The following is a 21,652-nucleotide window of genomic DNA, read 5'->3' as shown; positions in this document are numbered from 1 at the left end:
GCAACAAGGGGGCAACAGGTACATGAGCGGCTGAAGGGTGAGGATACCTCGGCGGACTTTAAACGCAGATCACGCGCTCCCTGTGGGTCCAGCATCACCGGCCCACTCGCCACTTACCACGAGGCACCTACCCTCCGAGTGGGCTGTTAACCCTGCTCTAGCGACTCCACTCTGACCGGCCGATGAAGGCAAGCCAAGAGGCGGGAGACCTATCCCCCATCATGCTTCACTCCGGCAGGCCGGAGATGGGGGACAGTATACTCTCCCTGGAGCACTCGGATATATAGCCCCGCGGGGTCGCTACTCCCCGTCATCCGCCTCAGATGCCCTTATTATTATTCTGACTACCCGTAATGACTGCCAAGGATGTTCAATGACGGCCGGGACCTACAGTTTAACGTGCCATCCGAAACACAGTCATTGGTGTCTAAGATATACTTAGAAAGTACATACCAACTTAGAGAAGTTGCATTGGTACTTGCCTGACCTGGAATCGAACCCGCGCTCTCATACTCGAGAGGTTGGTTCTTTGCCCACTAGGCCACCACGACTAAAATCGTGAAAAATATAATAAAGTTAATTCAAAGATGACTCGTAGGTACCTATCGTCATTGGGTTTTCAATTCGGATACATTTATCGAGATCAATTTGCGGTTCTGAGATATCTCAATTAACTTTCATTTCAAAGAAATTAATAGAAAAATGCGAGCATATAAATAGCGTAGGTACGTGAGCAAAAGCACGATACAACGAGGAAATCAATAGTTCTCAGCGATTTTACCATAATAGCGGAGCGATTTGTGTTCAGATGCAAGTGGCTTACTTCAAAGTAAATAGTCGCGGGTGTAAAGGTGAGGTTATACTGACAGCGGATAGCGGGTTATAGTAAAATGGCGGATTTATATTTTGTCTTTGCTTTAATAGATTTTTTGTAATAGCATTTTGTTTTTCTTTCATTTGTTTTACGGAAAAATAATATATACAAATGTCTTGAAATATATACATCTGTAAGCTTCAGTTTCTGTAAGTATCAGTTTTGATATATTAAAGGTTAAGAAAAAAACTTAGTAGGTATTTTTAAAAGATTAAAAAAGGAAAAATTGCTTTTCTATTCCTATTTCAAAATTATGAGTATTTACAAGGACTCCTAATACGATATTTGCCGTACACAAAAGACGCAATAACAATTTTATATTTCAAACGCACAAGTTTCTAAGTAGTATGATACAGTATAGACATTGTGAAGCGAACGAAATCCGCTTGCCGACCGCGGAACTTCTAAAGTAAAAGGAATAAGTGAATGGAGGAAAAATGTTACTAACACACCACATTGGCAAGAGTTGTTCAAACTTTTTGTGAAATTGTGAATAGGAACTTTTGACATAGGAAAATAATAAAGCGTTTATTTTTTTTAACGACGTCAAAAATCATCAAATGTCCCCTCCCACTGTGGGTTAGCAGCGGTGAGGGAGTGTCAGACTCTTACTGACTAAAAACCGTCGTGTTCCGTCGTAGGCCTTTTATGTACCAAGGCCGCGGTAACTCTTTCGAACAACCCGCAGCAAATAATAAAGGGTTTAAGTATGAGTTTATTGATAGCTTGAATCTAACTAAAATGCGTCCATGTTAATTTTGTATAATGTTAATTAAGTTTTAAGCCATAAAACAGTATTTTTCAGGGTAGCCGGTTACTACCGATATTTTACTCAATTTCAATTCAATTCTCAATTTCTTAGCATTTTTTATGTTTATTACGTTTATAAAGCTTTGAATTCTTAATTTAAGATTAATTAAAAGATTATAAGTGCAACAAAAAAATCTTAGAATAAAACACTGGGTACTAGTAATGTATTAGGGCTATGATTTACGAGATTTGATGTTTGTGTGCATTACAAGGAACGGTTTAGAAAAACATACACACGAATATGCGAAGAGGTAATTCTTGTTCCTCGCAGTTTGAAATCGCTGACAGTCAGACCTCGCCGTAACCTCATTTTTTGGCCGCCGGTATCGTCGAACCGTTACGAAAGCTTATAATTCACTCATAAAACAGCATTATATAATCGCATTGCATTTATGTACACATCCATATACTGATACGCTTTTTTGGTGGAAAAATGTTCAAACAAGTCGTTTACAAATTAGCTGATTAAATGTTCCGATGTGGCTTGAAATTTCGATTAAAATTCTTTGTCTGGTGTAGACCAAAAGTTTGATATTGAACAGAGTATACCTAGATAAAACAGCATTTTACTTTCGTAAGACACTCGACGATGTAGGTAACAGAAATAAAAAATAAAACCAATGTAATGTAGTTAATTAAATTATTTATTACATTAATTAACAAACAGCTCGAAAACCGGTTTAAAAAAACAACAATTTATTTGAATGCCTTTCGACCGCTGGAAATTCAAGGCTCTCTGAAACTTTAGGAACCATAGGCAAGTAATCCTTTAAAGGAGTTTGAACTACATTATAGTTTTAAATGAAGAAGGTATGGCCCAAAAGGTCAGTTTAGGGCCAGTTTTGAGAAGTTATTTGGACTGTGACTTAAGGTTCGAGCTTTTATTGTGATGAGACTTAGTTGACGAAACGGACGGCTTCAGGGGCGATTTCGGCAGCAGCCTCTTCTTCTTCGTCAGAACCGGATTCTGAATCATTAGGGCTGAAGTTGATTCCAGTCATGTTTTCAAGCCAGTCCTTGATGGAGGCAACAGCCCACAGTTCTGAGGAAAAACAATTACATGAAAAACAGGTCAAGTGCAAGTCGAATTTACGCTCGAAGGAATTACCGTTATCTATAAAACGTCTAAAGAATTCACCGTTTTTGTACGGAAACCCTGAAATATTAATTTTATGCTAGTATTTGCTGTTATAGCGGTATCAATAATTCATAGACTGTAAAAATATGAAGTGTCCGACCTTTGGATACGGAATCCTAAAAACTGCTTCTGTAGTCTTAAAACAAAAGTGACTTGTAATTTGAAATTACAAATGACCTTAGTACATAGTTGTGTAAATACGTTCTTGGGCTTATATCCTATACTGTAAGTAGATATAGTGTTACTTCTACGATTTGACAAGATTGCAGCACTCAGCCTGGATGTGTGTGGATGTATGGAATGGATTTCAGCAAGTATTTATGACCCAACTGCCTATCCGAACTCTTCAACAGGAACCTAGGTATATGTATCTATCCCCACTAGGGGGAGGAATGAGGGGCCTGCTGTAAGGCGGGCAATCGCCGGTGGGGGACTGGATGCCATAGATTCCCAGACCCCCTCCACTCAGGCGAGGTCGGAGTGCCGCTGGGCCTTTTTAGTGGGTATACCGGGAACGTCTTTACCGGGGAGTCCCACATACCCCTGTCCCGTCCTCCGACGGGAAGGGGATGCGTTATAGCATTTTTAGCCCAGCGACAACAAAAAAAAAAACAAAAAAGGTATATCTATCAAAATTTGTCGTCCTAAAAGCCGGTATTTGTCATCAACCTTTATTTCAGTAACATGTAATTATTCTCTTATACAAAAAATGTAAGGCAATAAGGGCTAGTACTCACCAGCGCTGTAGTCTCCGGCCACTCCGGTCACGATGGCGACCTGGACACCGTTGCTCACGATGGGTGCTCCGATGTCGTACTAGAAAAACAAAATAAATAATGTTAAATATGATATATCTCATTTTAGTCATGTTGAGTCAAGGAACTAATGAAATTCCACTTCGAACAAAGCTTTTGCAATGGCGGATTTTCCGCAACGTTTTTCGGAACGACAGCAAACTGCGGTGCGGAAAGATTTTTGCGTGAATTTGTCCGACGCATACGCTCAATTTTGCTCGCGAAAGAAATTCGCTATTGTGAAAGCGCCGTTATCCTTTCTTTCATGATGATTTAGGACATACCTATATACTTAAGAAAAAATATGCAGAAGATAAGAGTATTTACAGAATCTAGGTTGAATGCATAGCATAACTCTTATTGGACGTCCGTTACATATTTTGATCTAATTTCCACATTTAAACTATTACAAAAGCATGAATTTTAAATTATTACGTAAAATACAAAAGTTTGTCATCACAATTTGCGAAATCCTTACGTACTAGAAATCAATATAAATCTTGTGTTGTATAATAATTGTAGGTTTGTTGACCTCCTTACATTAATTTTAAAACAAGACATAAATTCATAATTAGGAAGCTTCTACTCATTAACACAAGTTAAGTAAAAGTCTAAAGTTTTAAGAAGTATATGTATGTAATTACCTATTAAACTTTTAAAGTGCCTAAGCTAAAACCTGTATAATGTGATAATAACTAAGTAAGTTATTGTGCAAGATAAAAGAAAACTGGTCTCATGTCCGGTTGAGATTCGCGAGATCTCTAACGCAATGACGGGAAGCGAGAAAAAGAAACGTTGACTTGTATTTAAATTGATTGTATTTGTGTATAGGGTAAATTAAATGTTCTAAGTAAATTGTCAATGTCAATTCTCATAATAATTCGTTATATTGACCTTCTATAGAACCCGTAGGTAAAATATTGTATAGAGATAAACGTATAAAGAATGCTGGAGAATGTCTGCAGCCATGCAAAGCATGCATATTATCAAGGCACAATAGGTAGTTCCCTTTGAAAAGCGGGTGTAATTATATGAAACAGTTGTACTTACTTTGGTAGCCTCAGCACCTTCGCCGTTGAAGACCAGGCGGCCAGTGTCGCGCTCCTCGACAGCTCCGGGATAGCAGCTCAGCTGTTCACCGGGCTCTGGAAGTTTTTACTTGTTTGTGAATATCAGGAAACATGAAAAACAAACTGTAATATGCTGCAAGTGTGTCAATCATCTGGGAAAGATGTAGGTAAAAGAATACTGAAATATGCAATTTTATACAATATATAAAATTGTAAATACTTAATTGTAGAAGTATGCAACAGTGGCTGGTATTGCTATGTAGGAATATAATCAGCAAAATGCAAAGTCTCCGTGAGAGTTTGTCAAACTCTGCAACCTAAACTCGGGAGGTAGACCGGTTTGATAAACTTTTTCATTGTTGGTTATGGGCAAGACTTTGAGTTTTTTATCGGTGTCCGTGGAGTAGTGGAACCGCTGGTGGAAGCTAATCAATGATGAAATAATGAACTTACGTCCGTCTTCCCTGGCGCCGTAGCCGCAGAAAATAGCAGAGTCATACACGTCACCGACGAGAGGCACAGGGGAGATGTTGTCTAAAAATAAAGTAATTATTATAATAACAGTAAGAAAACAGACCAAACCACATTGAACCATAATTACAATGCTTTTATTTGCGCGGAAAAAGGGACCTAGGTATTGAAGTATTACCTGTAAATAAAAGTGATTGACGTAAAAGATTTGTAGGTACAATTTACTTGATCAAGCAATGAAAGCCTAAAACTGAATTTTGTTCCAATTAACATAGGTCCTTCGATAAAAAAAATATATATCCTCAAAAAAACTCGCAAAATAATTTAATCCCGCGCAAATGTACCTAAAAAGTCGCAACAAAATCGTCTCGTTAGCCGAAATCGAGCAAAAAGCGAAGCAGCCAGCCATTACATCATCAGAAAACATACCCGTAGTCCGGGAAATCTAATTAAAGTGTAGCAACCCGGTCCGGGAACGAACCGCGGTTAGCGATGGCAACTCTCAATACGCCAATTTAATCTAACGATTGGAACTGCTTTTAATTATGAACCAAGGAGTCTTTTACTGATAGGAAAATGTTTTAATTATACCTATTTATTTTACAAATTCTTATTGGTGTTATTGATAAATAGCCTTTTGAAAACTAAAATGTTTTACAGTCAATTAAGTCTTGATAAAATATTTTTTTGCTTTTATATCTTAGCAATAAAATAGACCAAATATTTAACATAAACATAAATAAAATATTTATAGTATTTTAAAAACTAAACAGAAACAAAAACCAAAACCACTTTCAATATGAGAAATGAAATATTTGCTAACAAAACTAGGTCAGGTCCGGCACGATTCAAAACTTTACAATATAAATTGAATTTTGAAAAAAGCCTTGGACTTTCTGGGGTATGATTAATTCCCCTGAAAATAGCTGTACTTTTCCAACATCCTTTTTTATTCCACAACTTTGTCGTCCCACTGCTGGGTACAGGCCTCCTCTCACACAGAGAAGGATTGAGCGTTAATCACCACGCTTGCTCAGTCAGTCATACATTTGTTCTTCCATACATACCGGTAGATTGGATGAATCTGTTGATGCTGATGAGACCAACGTTGAAGGCACCAGTAGCCCAGCTGTACTGAGGGTGGATGCGGATGTTGGAGTTCTCGGTGACCAGGGAAGGCCTGATCACGTCGACGGCTCCGTAACGCACCCAGATGAAACGGGATCTGGTGGGAGATAGACGGTTAATTTGGGGTTTCTGTTAGCGTAGAACGTAGTTTTCACTAATTTTAAGAAACTGACTGATTGGAAGATACAAAGCATTATTTCTAAATCTTCTTGATCTGGTAGAAGATACATGGTTATTTTGGCACTAATAATATATATATTTTTTTATAGAGCTGCATCAAAACTGATCACATAGCTAGATTAATAAACTTCCGATCAAGATCACAGCTGACTACATTATAGCCTGACTTCTATATTTACTAAAACTTATGAAACTAGTGATGAACCAAGTCTTTCGAACTTACCCAGAGAGGCAGCTGGCAGCAGTGAGCACCCACTGGTTGTCAATGAGGGATCCGACGCAGGAGTTCAGGTTGCCGCTGGTTTCAACGGCTATGCGAAGGTGCACCACCCATGGTTGTTCACCGAGGGCTGCTGCCTGACGGCCTGAAGGTGCCAAGGTATGATTGTTAGGAAAATGGTGGAGGAAGACTCGTGAAGAAATCAGTGACAATATTAAGATTTTGAAACCTACTTAGGCTTCCCGTCCACTTCAGACTTTATGTAGGACAGATAATCGGTCCGCTTTTTGTAGGACAAGGATTTTCTGATCGACTTCTTGTAGGATGTGTGTTTTCTTTTTCTTCTACAAACATTATCGGATGTGGGCATGGTTTTCAGAAGGATGTAGTTTACGAAGCAAGTTCAATAACTTAATCATATTATTATGGCAGTTAACTGACTTGTTAAGTACATTAACTATTAACGTGACTTATTTACTAAATATGAGTTTATTAGATCTGATTTCTTAATTTAATGAAATATAAATAATGGAATGAGAAATATACTTACTAAGCTCGCCCCTGTGGCGACCCTGAAATAATAAAAATATCAATTGTTAATAAAGGTCATTGAATTGTCAAGAAAATATACATATGTATAAGCAATGAAAAGGTGTTGACACAAGAGAAGGTGATACGTATTATTTAGTAGAATATAATTCTGTATCACCTATATGTATTGCCTACTTAAATCATTCAATGAAATAAACCTGGCAATAGAAGGGACCTATACCTATTTACGAACTTTCAAATCAGTCGATAACCTACAATAGGCCCAATATACAAGGTGTTGATTTGCATTTGTGCCATACTTCAGGAGGAGGTCGTAAATTACGTAAATAATCGATTGGAATTACAGTAGACGGGAAATAGCTAATATGCACTGCTTTTTTTGTCATTGTAATGTCGTAGTATTTCAGAAGTAATCCAATTTTATGAATGAAAATTATGAATGATCGTTGCGTATGCTTTGTGTTTGCGTTAGTGTGAGAGCGCAGCACGTTTTTAAGGCCAGTAACACACGCACCGAGTTTGGAAACGGGTAGGTGACATTGACGAATTCCCGAAAAAAAAAAATATCAAAAATTTTCGTACCAATTTTTTTGTTGATTTGGGTTGAGAATTATTAGTATAATTACGTCCTTGACTATGGCACGGATGCAAATCAACAGCTTGTATAGGATTTATTAGGTACCTAATCATTTCAGCGGTAGCATAATAAAAATACCTATTTGGAAAAACTGATTACGACAAACAGGTTTTAAAAGATAACGTTAATCTGGGAACAAGATATAGTGATTAATGATTTAATTAAAGATTAGGTGTTATTCGTATGCCTAATTAGATAAGAAACTTTAAATGATAAGGATGTTTACGTAAGGTTTTTCCCAATTTTATGAAAATAATGCTGATTTTTTTCGCATAGATTTCGCTACTGTTAATTTTGTTATTTAATCTATGCTGTGTAGATATTTACTCCACGATTTAATATCCGGACTCAAACATTTTTATTTAACTATAATCTTAAAAAATTAATAAACTGAAGACTTCTTTAATGTATTGATAAGAGAGATAACATCGAAAATTAATTTGGTAGCTAAAACTTCCTTTTTTATATCGTGACTAAAACTTCGTAGGTAGGTACTAACAACTGCTTATAATTTCAATTTATGTTATAAGTAAAAAACAAGATAGGTATCATATTTTTGAGCAGTAGGTAAAGTTGGTGTAAATTCGTGCGACATACACAAATTTTCCTAACATGACCCATGGCCCTGATGATATTTTCAGCCGCAATTAAAACTAATCAAAGTTATTACCCATCTTATAAAAGTTATCAATCGGCCTAGGCCTCTAAGAGCTTGGCTAGAATAGCAGGGAAGCTGAGCGAAGAAGTTTCTAAGCAACAAATAGAATTTCCTTATTACCATCATCCGCGTCTGGATTCCTTATCAACATGACGTGGTCTCCACCTGGTTAGTGGCAGATACCTTTTCATATTCTAATGGTTGTCAAATTACTTCTCCGCTTCGCTCCACCTTGATAAAGTCTAAGGTTCTAATACCTAATTAATTTAATGATCTGTGGTAATATCTTCAACGTGTTAGGAAGATTTTGCTGGTACTTAATTTTCTATCACAGTGCAATGATTTGTCAAAAAACATATTTAGTTGTATAATAGCGAAACACAAAGTTTTTAAAGTTTAGTGTAATAAAAAATATAAAAATGGAATACTCTTGAAAACTCGATTTTAATTATGGTATGTTCTAGTTTTTGGTAAAGGCAAAATCGGAATTGGAAAAACAACCGCTAAGTAAGTGCCCCGTAATCTAAAATCTGTACGCACTAAGAAAAAAATTTTAAAAAATCTCAAGAATTCTGATGGAACTGCAATTTCAGCAGCAGCATATAGATAGATGCAATAGGTCATTCAACCTTTTTCTCTACATACGCATTACTCACGTTCCTAAGATTTTTACTAAAAAAAAACTAAAAATAGTTTACCTGTACGGCGACAAGCGCGCACAACAAAACGAAAGCAAAACCCTTCATGTTCCAACGGTCAGGTCACTAACTATCATAAAATAATAACCGACTTACTTCATATACTAATTAGGCACCCTTATCAAAGATATTTTCGTCATTACACCTAATCTGTTGATAGAAATACTGATTAATTTCGTGTCTTGGCTCTTTATAAAATAATCCATTGATAAATGTTGGCTATGCGTATTTTTAAAAAGCCAACGGATGTTTGGATTAGTTACAGTTGGCAAAACAGATAAAATTCGCGTCAGCAGCTTGTATGCGGTTTGTGTTTTCCCACTGACAAGTGACAAGCGTAAAGGATTTAAGCATGTGCCTACCTACTTAATCTTTGTAAAAATAAATGCTTGTATCTGCCTATCACTACATATAAACTGCCCTGCCTCAATAAGAAGTCACACAATGATTTTCTATTCGAAAACAGTTAAGAGAGAGTGTAACCGTAAAACATTACATATAGTATTAAGATATATCTTATGATGTATGTTCTTTATTATCATCTATTTTGCTGACTGTACTCAGAGATACGTTACAGTTCAGGGTTTTTACTTAGATTTTCGATAACATTTCTTATATTTCCCCGTTTTCCAAGTTGGGATTTCAGATCATATGTGCAAATAGTAGTGACTAGATAAAAAAATGTTGATAAAAATGATCATCTTTCATTTTCGACTTAAAGCAAGAAAGGTCCTAAGTGCGTTCACAGTGAACATAAGTCCTTTCTTTCGAGAACGATAGCATTTCATTCACCTTTCGAAATATTAATTATTTACCTATATATTACTCTCTTCCTGCTATATATCCCACATGGTGGTGGGGTCAGCTTTCATGGTTTTTCTTCTCCACGTCTCCACTCTATCTTCGACATCGCGCCCGGACTTACATACTTATTTATAACATCATCTCCCGAACCTTTTCCCAACTATATATATTGAGGTCGGCTTCCAGTCTAACCGGATGCACCTGAATAGGTACCAGTGTTTTACAAGGAGCAATTGCTTATTTGACCTCCTCAACCCAGTTACCCGGGCAACCCAATAACCTTTGGTTAAACTGGTGTCCAGGATATACTTAGAAAGTACATATGAACTTAGAAAACTTGCCTGACCTGGAATCGAACCTAGGTTCATACTTATGTGAGGTTGGTTATTTTACCCGCTGGGTAACCACATATTTTTTATATAGAAATCAAAAAACCCTACCTAATTACTTAGCTAGCCTCATGTCAAGCCTGTAATTTATTATCTTCTTGAAGAAAAAAAGGTGTTTCATAATCTAAGATAGGTATCCATAATCCGTCATTCATTACGTAGTATAAACGTTTTTGTTTTTTCCCAAAAACATAATCGGTCATTGTGTCATAAATAGCGTTTGTCGTTATTTTATTTACTTACCTATACAACATGTAACGTAATTAACGCACACCCTCAAACACCCTAATATACACCCCTATATACACCCTAATATATATTATGTTATAATCATAATACATACACTGAATTTTTAATTTAACATATATATGCATTGTTATTTACTAAATTAGTTATACCAATTCTTGGAGAACGTTTTGGTCATACTACTACGCACGCAAGTATCGCGCCGCGCGCCGCTCGACTCGACACAACATAACGAAACTACGGAAAAAGCCGACAATACACGAAGTCTTATTACTTTGAGTTACGGTCTATTTGAATTTGTTTTGACTGTACAGGGTTAATATGACAATAATTTCGGTAGTTTTAATTATTTTTGGGAAAAAAATGACCTATATTACAAATGATAAAAATCGATTCAGTAAACGATTCTGAACAAACTAATTTCAGGATGTGCGTTAATTAAGTTACATGTTGTATATAGGATGCATACTTAACTAATCTCATAGTCAGCACCTATACCTTCCAAAGTATATTTTTAGGTGAAGAACCAACCTCTCAAGTATGAGTGTGGGTTCGATTCTAGGTCAGGCAAGTGCCAATGCAACTTTCCTAAGTTTGTATGTACTTTCTAAGTATATCGTAGATACCAATGACCTTATTTTGGAGGGCATGATAAACTGTAGGTCCCGACTGTCATTTGAACATGTTTGTTGGTAGACGTTATGGGTAGCCATAATCCAGTAAGTATACACCAGTCTCACCGTAATGAGCAACCAAGTAAAGAAATAGGGTGAATTTTGAGTAAACCCATCTAGGTTCCGGTCCTGAAACAGAACTAATTTCGTGGTAAGTATTTGGTAACTAACTTTACTAGGTAAGCCTCACTAAACACAAAAACAGTTACCGAATCGTGATTAAAATGCTGCGGCTCATTAGCGAAATATTCGTAGGTAATTAATATCGCAGACACGGCACATTAGCGCTCTGTGTAATTAATCGTGTTATCTCGGGAGCTTAGCTAAGTAATAGCTGGATAGTTATTGCTTTATTTTTGTTCTACAACCAGAATTATTTTGGTCCTGGGTTGCGATTGTTCAGAAGTTACCGCGGTCCTGGTACACAATTCGTCACATGAGAGCTCAAAAACCCCATCCTTCTACACTTTGTTTTTTTGTTGGGATAAGTCAACAACAAACACCCCAGCAACAAAAAGTCTGTCTGTTAGGTTTGAAAACCTAATTGTTCGAGATACTCAGACTCGACTCTTAGTCAGAGGATTCAAGATTTTGTTCTACAGGCAGGCCTCTAATCTGGCACCAAAATTGTTGTTTGTAGGCAAAGTAATGGAAGATTAACGTGGACGGAAATCACACTACGTCAGTATCTATCTCTTTATCAGAAACAATCCGTATTAACGAAGAGATTATAGTGATTAGTTACCTACATTTATAACGCGTGACAAGAGATTTAGATTATGAGGTTACTTGATACTGCAAAGTGGTGCATAACAGAATTTTATTTTTGGTATATAGGCCGGGGAGCTATGTCGTTAAAATGGCTGCGTCAGGATCGCTATCACACCTCTCAGATCCCCTCGAATTTCGAGGGGACCGGTAAGGTGTCTCGAAATACATATAGAGAGTTGCTACCTAATTGCTTCCAGCAACCATTAGTTGCTACCAATTGCTACCCTCGTGGTAAAACCACGTGGTTTTGAAGATATTCATCATCTAAAGGTGACTAAAAGTGACAGCCATTCTGATATCAGGATGGCTGTCACTTTTCCCAGTGTGAAGAAGAGCGGCTCAAAAGTATTGAGTTTTTTTCCATCCAGAATTAAATTTTGGACCACATCGATTTCGTGGATAGGAAGATATTAAAAAAATGCCTATCTATCTTCTTCCATCATAAGTCTGAACTTAGGCAAACAGCGGGTTTTGATGGAACTTGATAGGTGCCAATAAAAAATATTTTTCGTTATCAGCGGGCGGCCGTGCCTGTGCTCAAAAGTTGTAAGCCGCTATTATGTTTGGCGAGAACTATGTGTATAATACATCATTATCGAACTATTGCCGTCCACAGTTATACCTGACGATTACTATACTTATTTTACGATACTAATCTTGACAACTTCCAAGCAGTTTTCAATGTAGTTTGACCAAAGTGCTCACTAAATATAACAACGATACGATTCTAATTTCCAGCGATCACTGGTAACACTTCAAATAAAACAACAACCATGGAATCGCGTTGGTATACTTTATTCAATCTTATCCTTAGGACTCCCTGGTGCTTCCACCTGCTTCGTCTGAGACCAACTCCTAGATCTAGCTCTTATATGATTAGGTGAGACGAACTTAGTGCTGTCTACACTGGTTCTCTCAGGCTTTTCAGGAGTTCGTCGTGATGCGGAACGGCGTGACGCGGAACGAGATCGGCGTGACGCAGAACGTGATCGTCTGGAGCGGGAACGACGGTGTGATCGGGAGCGGGAACGCGACTGGTAGGACCTGAAAGGAATTTTCGATTAGTTAGGAAGTTTCTATTAGCAAAGTATAATTTGAGTGGGTATATTGTAATTAAGTTTTGGTGAATAACGTATAGGTATAGATATGTCTTTGATACAAGATCATCATAGCATCGGTCATGCTATAGTGGCACACGGCCTGACGTTGATTTGTGCGATCAGGTCCTCTTTATGTGTGAAGCTGCATATATACTTCTAAACTACAGATTCATTAAAAACTCAAACATATTTTTTTCAAGAAACGGTGTATCTGTTAAGTTTGGACAAAAAACAACAACAAAATCAAAGTTAATCATTCTAATATTGCCTAATATGTATTAAGTTGCAGTACCTGGATCTCCTACTCCTAGATCTAGACCGTCTGCTCCTGCTTCTACGGCTCCTTGACCTTCGGCTGCGTGACCTTGACCTCGTGTAGGACCGGCGGCGTGACCTTGACCGTGAGTGTGACCTGCGGCGTGACCGCGAGCGCGAGTGCGAGCGGCCGCGAGATCTGTCCTCGTGTTCACTGTGAGGGTTGCCTTCTGTCAGCTTCTTGAAGTATCTGGGGAATATAGGAATGGTATTAAAATCATATGGCAATGTCATAAGGCAAAGGCTGGTAATCAATCTTCAATGATTATCGTGTTGATTGGATAACTGGGTCGAGGAGGTCAGATAAGCAGTCACCCCTTGCATCACACTGGTATTCAACAGCATCTAATAAGACTATAACATAGTTGGGAATCGCTAGGATGAATATAAAAATATTTGGTTAGGCTGAAGTGAACTATGTGGCTTCTGATATTGTGAAATTGACTGCTTCATGTAATCATTATTAACGTTCAGTAACACACAATTAAGATGCCTCAGTATAAGATGAATTAAGTTTATTATAAGGCGAATATTTCCGATCAGATCATTCGAAGAAGACGAAAAAAGGCAACTGGTAAAACACCTTTTATGCACCTAAAACCACACTTTTGTTCATAAAAAGGACAATGGGCACTTTGTATGAGATTTGGTACCCGCTCCAACAGTAACGTATGATATATCATTAGAAAGGTATTTGCGTGAAGAATAATGAAAACTATGAGGCCTGCCTCAATTAGCTGTCCGATCCGAGTAACGATAAAAATTGAATCGACATAGAAACAAGTATGTCATCCATATATGCAAATTCATTAAGAGGCATATGTCGTCAGTGTTATAATTTTAAACTCAGTTAATAGACATCTTACATTGTTTGAGATACACTCTATTATAATCTAAAGTTTGCAATATTCTATGGAGTCATACTACGGAAACACAATCGTCATCTGATTTGACAAAAGTTCAAAACATTTCTATTCATCTTTTTTAAAGAAGAAATTCATCATTATCTCAGCACCTCTTGAGGAGCAAGATTAAGTCGTAATATGTACTATGTTAACATCGTCTCCTAACTTTTCAACCTTAATTGATTGTAAATACTGAAAGACTTTCATCTAATACATAACCTAGTTCTGCGTGAACTGCAAAGGTCTGCACAGTCTTTTTTTAAAGCAGTCGGCAGGCCAACATTTTAAGAAGGCCTAATTCCTGTTTTTTGTTACTTTACCAGTTTTTATTAAATACAGTTCGATTTAAGAACTACATCTACGTTGATGATTTATGAACATTACACATTCTATTAGTCGATGTCACGCGAAATGGACAAGGATTTGGGACTAGTCGTCATAGTAAACATTTTTTGCCTTGCCAAGACCTACGCAATGGTACTAGAATCAACACTGTTGGACAGGGTACCAAAACGCCCATCGTCCTTTACAAAAATCATGCAACCAACCTATAATACTGCTGGTTAGCATCAGGTCCATCGAAGTATGGCATCCTGGGCCTGCCCCGGCCTCGTCCCCGGGCGCGAGGGCGGCGGTAGTCGTTGGGCGGCGGGTAGTAGGCGCCGCGCACGGGGTAGTACATGGACGCTGCACACCACTACACTACACTAGCCGCCCACCGAGCGACAGCAGCGAGCGAAAACATATTCTCACTTCGCTCGCGTGATGAGCGAAAAGAGAACATACTTTCGCTCGACAAAAATATATCTCACTTTTTATTTTACACACATATATGGTTTCTGTGATATTAAGTACCTGTAATTTGCTATAAAATGGTAATAGAGATTATTTATTTGTTAAAAATAAGAAAATATAGTTACAAAAAAGGTCGAGAGAACAATGAAATGGTTATTTATAATATACATAATACTAAATGGGTTATTGTGCTGAAAGTGATAGTTTTCTCACTTTTATTGTTTACTTCTTAAACATAAGGCCCATGTTAATAATAGCCCGGTCAAAATAGACATTTGAAATAACAAAAATTCCCACAAAGCTGATTTTTGGTGGAGAGCTAGATTTGATCATTATAAATAAAATACTAAAAGTCCCTATCGATCCCATGTGTGCGTCAAAAGTTATTCGAGGTCAAATGTCAAAATTTTTGTTTTTTTGTGTTTTTTTCGTAAACGGTAAGTTTTATCAAAAAAATACATCAGACCAAAATTGTAGATTATAAAATTTTATACAAAAATGGCATTAACAGTTTTCTCCTAAATGTTACCATTCCTGAGATATCGCGCTTCAAAGTATATTCCATACATGACATGCACACATTTCCACGCCACCTGTGAGGTAGTATACTCGGCGCGTTTTTTTTATCGTGGTTTCCCCTGTAGGCCTACTCCACTAACTGTCATGACAATTTTAGGATAGTTTAAGGGAATAATTGCCGTCAAGTTCTAATATGATGTCATTATTGATATTAACTATTGGGTTAACTATTATTGTGATTGTTTTAGATTTATCAGATTCATACAAAAACTCGTGGTGGCCTAGTGGGTAAAGAACCAACCTCTCTAGTATGAGTGGGTTCGATTCCAGGTCAGACAAGTACCAATGCAACTTTTCTAAGTTTGTATGTACTTTCTAAGCATATCTTGGACATCAATGACTGTGTTTCTGATGGCACGTTAAACTGTAGGTTCTGGCTGTCATTGAACATTCTTGGCAGTCGTTATGGGTAGTTAGAAGCCAGTAAGTCTGACACCAGTCTAACCAAGGGGTATTGGGTTGCCCGAGTAACTGGGTTAAGGGGGTCAGATAGGGCAGTCGCTCCTTGTAAAGGACTGGTACTTAGCTACATCCGGTTAAACTGGAAGCCGACCTAAAACATAGTTGGGAAAAGGGCTCGGAGGATGATTTGATACTACAATCATTTTTGCAATTGCAAAAAATAATGTCAGGAGTTTTTCTGGAGCAGGTGGGGGTAAAGTTTTAATAGGGTCCAGATATTATGTATCAAAAAAAGGCTTCTGGATAAAAATGGAAATGTCGAAGGAAAATTAGCATGCGATAATTTTTTACACTGTAAAAGCGGATTGTGCGCGACTTCAGCGGTTGAAAAAATTTTGTTCTGTGTTTAGTAATGCAGAACCATGCCTTAGGACTGCAGTACGCTGATATTTAGGATTTAAAAGTGGGCAATCTAGCCTTAGCGACAAGCCACGAGAAGGTAATTCAAAACCCCATATGACCCAAGATAATATCGAGGCTATGCGGCAGTTAACTGTCGCAGACCAACATGTAACATACCTTGACATGGATCCGTGGGCATTACGATTGTTTTACATTCCCCAAAATTAAGTAAAGTCTTCGTGGTAAACGTTTCAGCACAACTGAAAAAGCTGTTGACTCATACAAATCGGCCAATTTGACTACCCCCACTTCAGAATGGAATAAATAATTCAAGAACTGGGTTTAATGCATGCAAAAGTGCATTAAATATTGCGGAGAATTCTCTGAAAAACAATAAATGGTATTAACCTATTAGATTGTCTATACTTATTTCAAACGACAAAACTTAAAGGCAGCCGTCGTACATACGTGGCTTGTATGTGCATATCATGTGTAGTGTGACTCTTTGAATCGCTATATCTCAGGAATGGTAAGATTTAGGAGAAAACTGTTAATGCCATTTTTGTAGAAAATTTAAAGATCTACGATTTTGGTCGGATGTCTTTTTTTGATAAAACTTACCGTTTTACTAAAATTTTGACATTTGACCTCGAATAACTTTTGACGCACACATGGGATCGATGGGGACTTTTAGTATTTTATTTGTAATGATCAAATCTAGCTCTCCACCAAAAATCAGCTCTGTGGGAATTTTTGTTATTTGACCACTACTTTTATGTCTATTTTGACCGGGCTATAAGCACATAGTATTAATACAATTGACTTGCAATTCCAATTCAAGTATATGTTGCGTAGTTATGCAACTACAAGCAATTATTGTAAAGAGTATGTTATTAATACGGGCCTCAACATAATCTTGGTTAGAATAGTGAGTATCGACCATTATATTTTTAAACCTTCTGGGAAATATTTTTTTATATCATTTTTTAAACCCTATTTATTTAGGTATTTTGTACCTTTAGAAATATCTTTTCAGGGTGGACATAATACTCGTAGGCAAACTTGAGCTTTAAAATGGTTACGAATTTAATAACTTCATTACATCATATTAACATTTTTTGTGATTTTCTTTCAGAAGGAACTGATAAATTGTAGTGAATAATTACCAAATTCAAATGATGAAGAACAAAGAATAAGTAAGACAGTGAAAAACATGATATTTAAGCAAGAAATGGAAGGAAAGGGATAGTAAACTAGTTGGATACTCATACTTTGCGGTGGATAGGCGTATCCGGGCGGGCAGGCGAACGGGTACCCGAAACCGTACGGCACGCTGTACATTCCCGCTGAAATGGAAACAACAATATATCAATATTTTATAATCGCATTTCATAAAAATCGTCCAAGTGCGAGTTGTATTTCCGCACGAAACTGCGCAAAAGAACACATTTATTGAATGGAATCTCCTCTTATTGAATGGAATCTTATATATTTATTTATGTTCTGTCTTAGAATCTGTTATAACAGCAACTGTCGGTGAAAATTCCTACTTGTCTTACTATAAGGATTCATGAAATCAAGCCTTGGTGACATTGTGACAGACAGACAAATATATCTAGGGGGCAGCTGAGTCATGGTAATAGTTTGTTATAGATGTTTTATCTCACGAAAACGGGTGAGCCATACCTGTATGAGCTTGGGAATACCCAGTTAAGCAACCAAGTAAATAAGTAAATCATAGCCACATTTCGATTTACACACACCATGTCTCACCGCTTTCTTTAAATATACCATCTGCATCTTTACCAATAATCAACTCAAACCTGTGGTCTTGTTATACTCCATTTCCCTCTCTGGCGTGGTCAGCCGTTCCGTTTTGATCTTCTTGTAATGGTCTCTGTTATCATTGGAGCGGTCGTCTGAAGACACTGAGCTGATGGACGACTCGCGTTTTGGCTTCTTAGTTTCAAGGGCTGAGCGGATTACTATGCGACCTGGAAACGAAAAGTTTTTGATAACGTAATTGATGGATGAATAATTATAGTAGGTATAGTTCTAGTAATAGTAAATGGGGGTCTGCAAAAAAATCCTACTTCTTACTATCCTACTCATATTATAAACGTTAAAGTTTGTGAGAATGTATGGATGTATGTTTGTTATTCTTTCACGCAAAAACGGCTGGACTGATTTGGTTGAAATTTGGTACGTAGATAGGTGATACCCTTAACACATAGACTACTTTTTATTAACATACCACGAGGGTGAAGCCGGGAGCGGAAGCTAGTTACAAATATTTGAAGTAAAGGATTTAAACTTCTCCACAGGAATCAATTCACAGGGACTTTCCAACTTTCTTTCATTTATCTTACTATTTATTTTTCCAATTGAATCAATGTTGAAAAGCACTAAATACATACATAATGGATACTACATTGAAACTATATAAAATAAGCCTACCATTTAAAGCGTTATTATAATTATTCCGCTGCTCTTCAACCAGCTGCTGCTGCTGTCGTTTGAACTTGTCAATGATGCGAGCTCTAGCGGTACGCTCTCCGGGTAAGTAGTACTGATCTCCACGGTTACCGTTACGCTGTAGTTCTGGACGTAACTGAGGAAAATATAATAGAATATTAATTATCAATCATCAATTAACATCCATCTGAGAAATAAATTAAACAGGTTTGAAAAATTTTCTATACAAAAGCGGTCAAAATATGTACTTAAGTAGTTATCTGGTTACTAAAAAAATCCGCTCAAAAAATAATATGTGTAATGATCTAGATTAGAATCCAATTAGACTCTCATAAGACAATCTCTGTATTAGAATTATTAACATTTGATGAAGTTTGTGAATTGGCCTATTACCTCCTCTGGAGCTGCCCTGAGCAAATCTGTGCTATTAGTGAATTTTATTTAACAAGAGCTATTTCTTCCATGAGAAATAGCTCTATACCGGATACCCGCAGTAACATATCGACTGCAAGCAAGCAATACCTCCTATCTGACATTTTTGTTTTAAAAAACTTGTATCTACCATAAACTACCTTTAGATTCAAAATAAAAACAAAAAACTTTATTAATCAATACTATGCTTAGTAAAAGAAAACTTGGATTTTCAGTATCTCATTATGCCTTCCTCGGAATAAGGATTTTATTAAGTTTTATTGTTCCCCTTTAAAATCCACCCGGAGTCAGATAGGAGGTATTGCTTGCTTGCAGTCGATATGGATGTTACTGCGGGCATCCGGTGGACATAAATAAATAGACTGGATAAGCTGAGATGGAAACCAACCTCTATCCTCTTGAACAACTCCTCGATCAACCGAATAGCCTGGAGCTTTTTCTGAGCTTTCATCAGTTTCTTCTGTTCTTCAGCCACCCTGCTGTTCAGGTCCAAGTTGTCACTCTGCATCAACTTGGCTAGCTGCTTCTTCTTACGTCTCTCTTCTCGTTCTCGCATCTTCTCTAGCTTTTCTCTTTCGGATCGCTCATATTTTTGCCTGGAATTGATACATGAGACTTTTGTAAATAGAGTAATAGCACAGGCATCGTACATATAAATATTCTTAAAAGGGCTTAAAAAACTACTGTAGATCAATTATAAAGTATGTGATTGTTACCTTTCTTTTGCCTCTCTTTTTGCTATCCTCTCCTTCTCCGCTTTTTCCTCATTTTCCTTAGCTAGTTGACGAGAAGTCAGTCTTTCCCGAACTATAGACCTTCGTTTCACAGCAGCATCAGTCATGTGTTTAGTCTTATCAAACTCTACCTTAATACCACACCACTCTGCTATGTCATCTCGCTTCCTGAGAAGTTTCCGGCCTCGTAAAGCATCCATACAGCGTACAAAGCCAACATATTCACTGAACTGTATGTACGTCTCAAAGTACAGAGCAGCATCCTGTGGTGGTGTGGTGATGCCTCTTATTGTTGATTTCATCTGCATTCTGTAAGGATCAGAGGCTGGTATGTCTACTTGGCGGACAGCACCAAACTTCTCAAATATCTTCTTCATCAAACTCTCAGATGGAAGTGCATCTTCATCTTTATCCCTCTCATGTACAAACCACCTTATTGGCAAATTGGATATGTGGATAGTGTCTGGACGCTCTCCAGGTTTCATTTCATCCATCTCGGTTGTATCACGGAAGAACGAATCCCAGTCATGACGACTGGGGAACTCAGACTTGGCCTCGCTAACACGAACCTTCAACTGATCAGGGTACTCCTTGAGTTGCACAACTCTGTCGTCAAGCCTAGCGAGCACTCGATCGAGGTTGTCGCGACTCTCTAATTCCGCATCAAATCTTATCACTTCCGAACTATGCTTCGACACTTTTAACATCGAGAAACTATCAGGTAGGATCATCTTCCGCAACTTCTCCATGAGTTCCCAGTTGGAGATCGACTTGCCATGTACCTTGTGGGAGGGGAGCTGGACAGAAATGTTAATCTTTGCAAAAGATTTAAGATACAAACGCTGCGGCAAGTACAAAGCCACAGCGTCTGATGGATCCCTGCATACTTGTATGTTCATTATAAAATCTGCGCCTAACCTTGCCTAACCTAACCCTAATAACTAACTATGTGCGATAGAATGAAAATAAACAAAGAAAATTACAATGGAATGAAAGAACGGCAGTCCAAAACGCCTAAAATTACGAAAATACATCAATGAGTAAAACGAGTAATTCTGTTAATAAGATGAGAAATGACCAAAATTTTGTCCAGCCAAAACCCCCATCGCTGCTGCAACAAAATATGTGACAATTTTCACAGTTTATCGACTGATGTTTAGTTAATTTTCACTTAGAAACGAAATTCCACAGGTCGTAAGTTTTTCCTCCATTTTGCTTGACATTTCTTTTTTTTGTTATTGTCAAAATTGCCAGGTTAAAAATTCATACATAGTGTGGCAATGGTGGTAAATTCCGAGCACAAATAAATACAAAAAACACTAAAATAGAACAAATCCCCGCAATCTTGACTGGGAAAGTGAATCTAAAATTACTCCTCACTTAGGATATTTATTTCCTT

General features: G+C 37.4%; 2 protein-coding genes across 4 annotated transcripts; both read right to left on the bottom strand.

Moving 5' to 3' along the window:
* Positions 1-2,550: 2,550 nt before the first annotated feature.
* Positions 2,551-9,369, bottom strand: LOC124637071 (serine protease 28-like). The gene is made up of 8 exons (XM_047173391.1): positions 9,231-9,369; positions 7,236-7,257; positions 6,689-6,830; positions 6,225-6,382; positions 5,140-5,220; positions 4,667-4,761; positions 3,560-3,638; positions 2,551-2,726 (listed from the first exon to the last, which is right to left on the bottom strand). Exons 1-8 carry the CDS (start codon positions 9,276-9,278, stop codon positions 2,581-2,583), a joined length of 771 nt encoding a protein of 256 aa, XP_047029347.1. The 5' UTR covers positions 9,279-9,369; the 3' UTR covers positions 2,551-2,580.
* A 3,519-nt stretch (positions 9,370-12,888) lies between these two features.
* On the bottom strand, positions 12,889-21,508 carry LOC124636920 (A-kinase anchor protein 17A). Of its 3 annotated transcripts, XM_047173194.1 has the most exons (9): positions 21,332-21,507; positions 20,236-21,050; positions 19,908-20,115; positions 19,070-19,223; positions 18,436-18,606; positions 17,884-17,958; positions 14,983-15,121; positions 13,507-13,719; positions 12,889-13,158 (listed from the first exon to the last, which is right to left on the bottom strand). In XM_047173194.1, the coding sequence occupies exons 2-9, from the start codon at positions 21,000-21,002 to the stop codon at positions 12,909-12,911; spliced, it is 1,977 nt and encodes a 658-aa protein (XP_047029150.1). In that variant the 5' UTR covers positions 21,003-21,050; positions 21,332-21,507; the 3' UTR covers positions 12,889-12,908. The 3 variants fall into 3 exon arrangements, 2 of the variants coding, with proteins under 2 accessions (XP_047029150.1, XP_047029149.1); XR_006985164.1 differs by having other exon boundaries at positions 14,983-15,299; positions 20,236-21,508; XM_047173193.1 differs by having other exon boundaries at positions 20,236-21,507.
* Between the last annotated feature and the right edge of the window lie 144 nt (positions 21,509-21,652).

This window comes from Helicoverpa zea, chromosome 15, assembly GCF_022581195.2.
Source record: "Helicoverpa zea isolate HzStark_Cry1AcR chromosome 15, ilHelZeax1.1, whole genome shotgun sequence".
Classification (NCBI taxonomy): Eukaryota; Metazoa; Arthropoda; class Insecta; order Lepidoptera; family Noctuidae; genus Helicoverpa; species Helicoverpa zea.
This window is presented reverse-complemented; position numbering and strand designations above follow the sequence as displayed.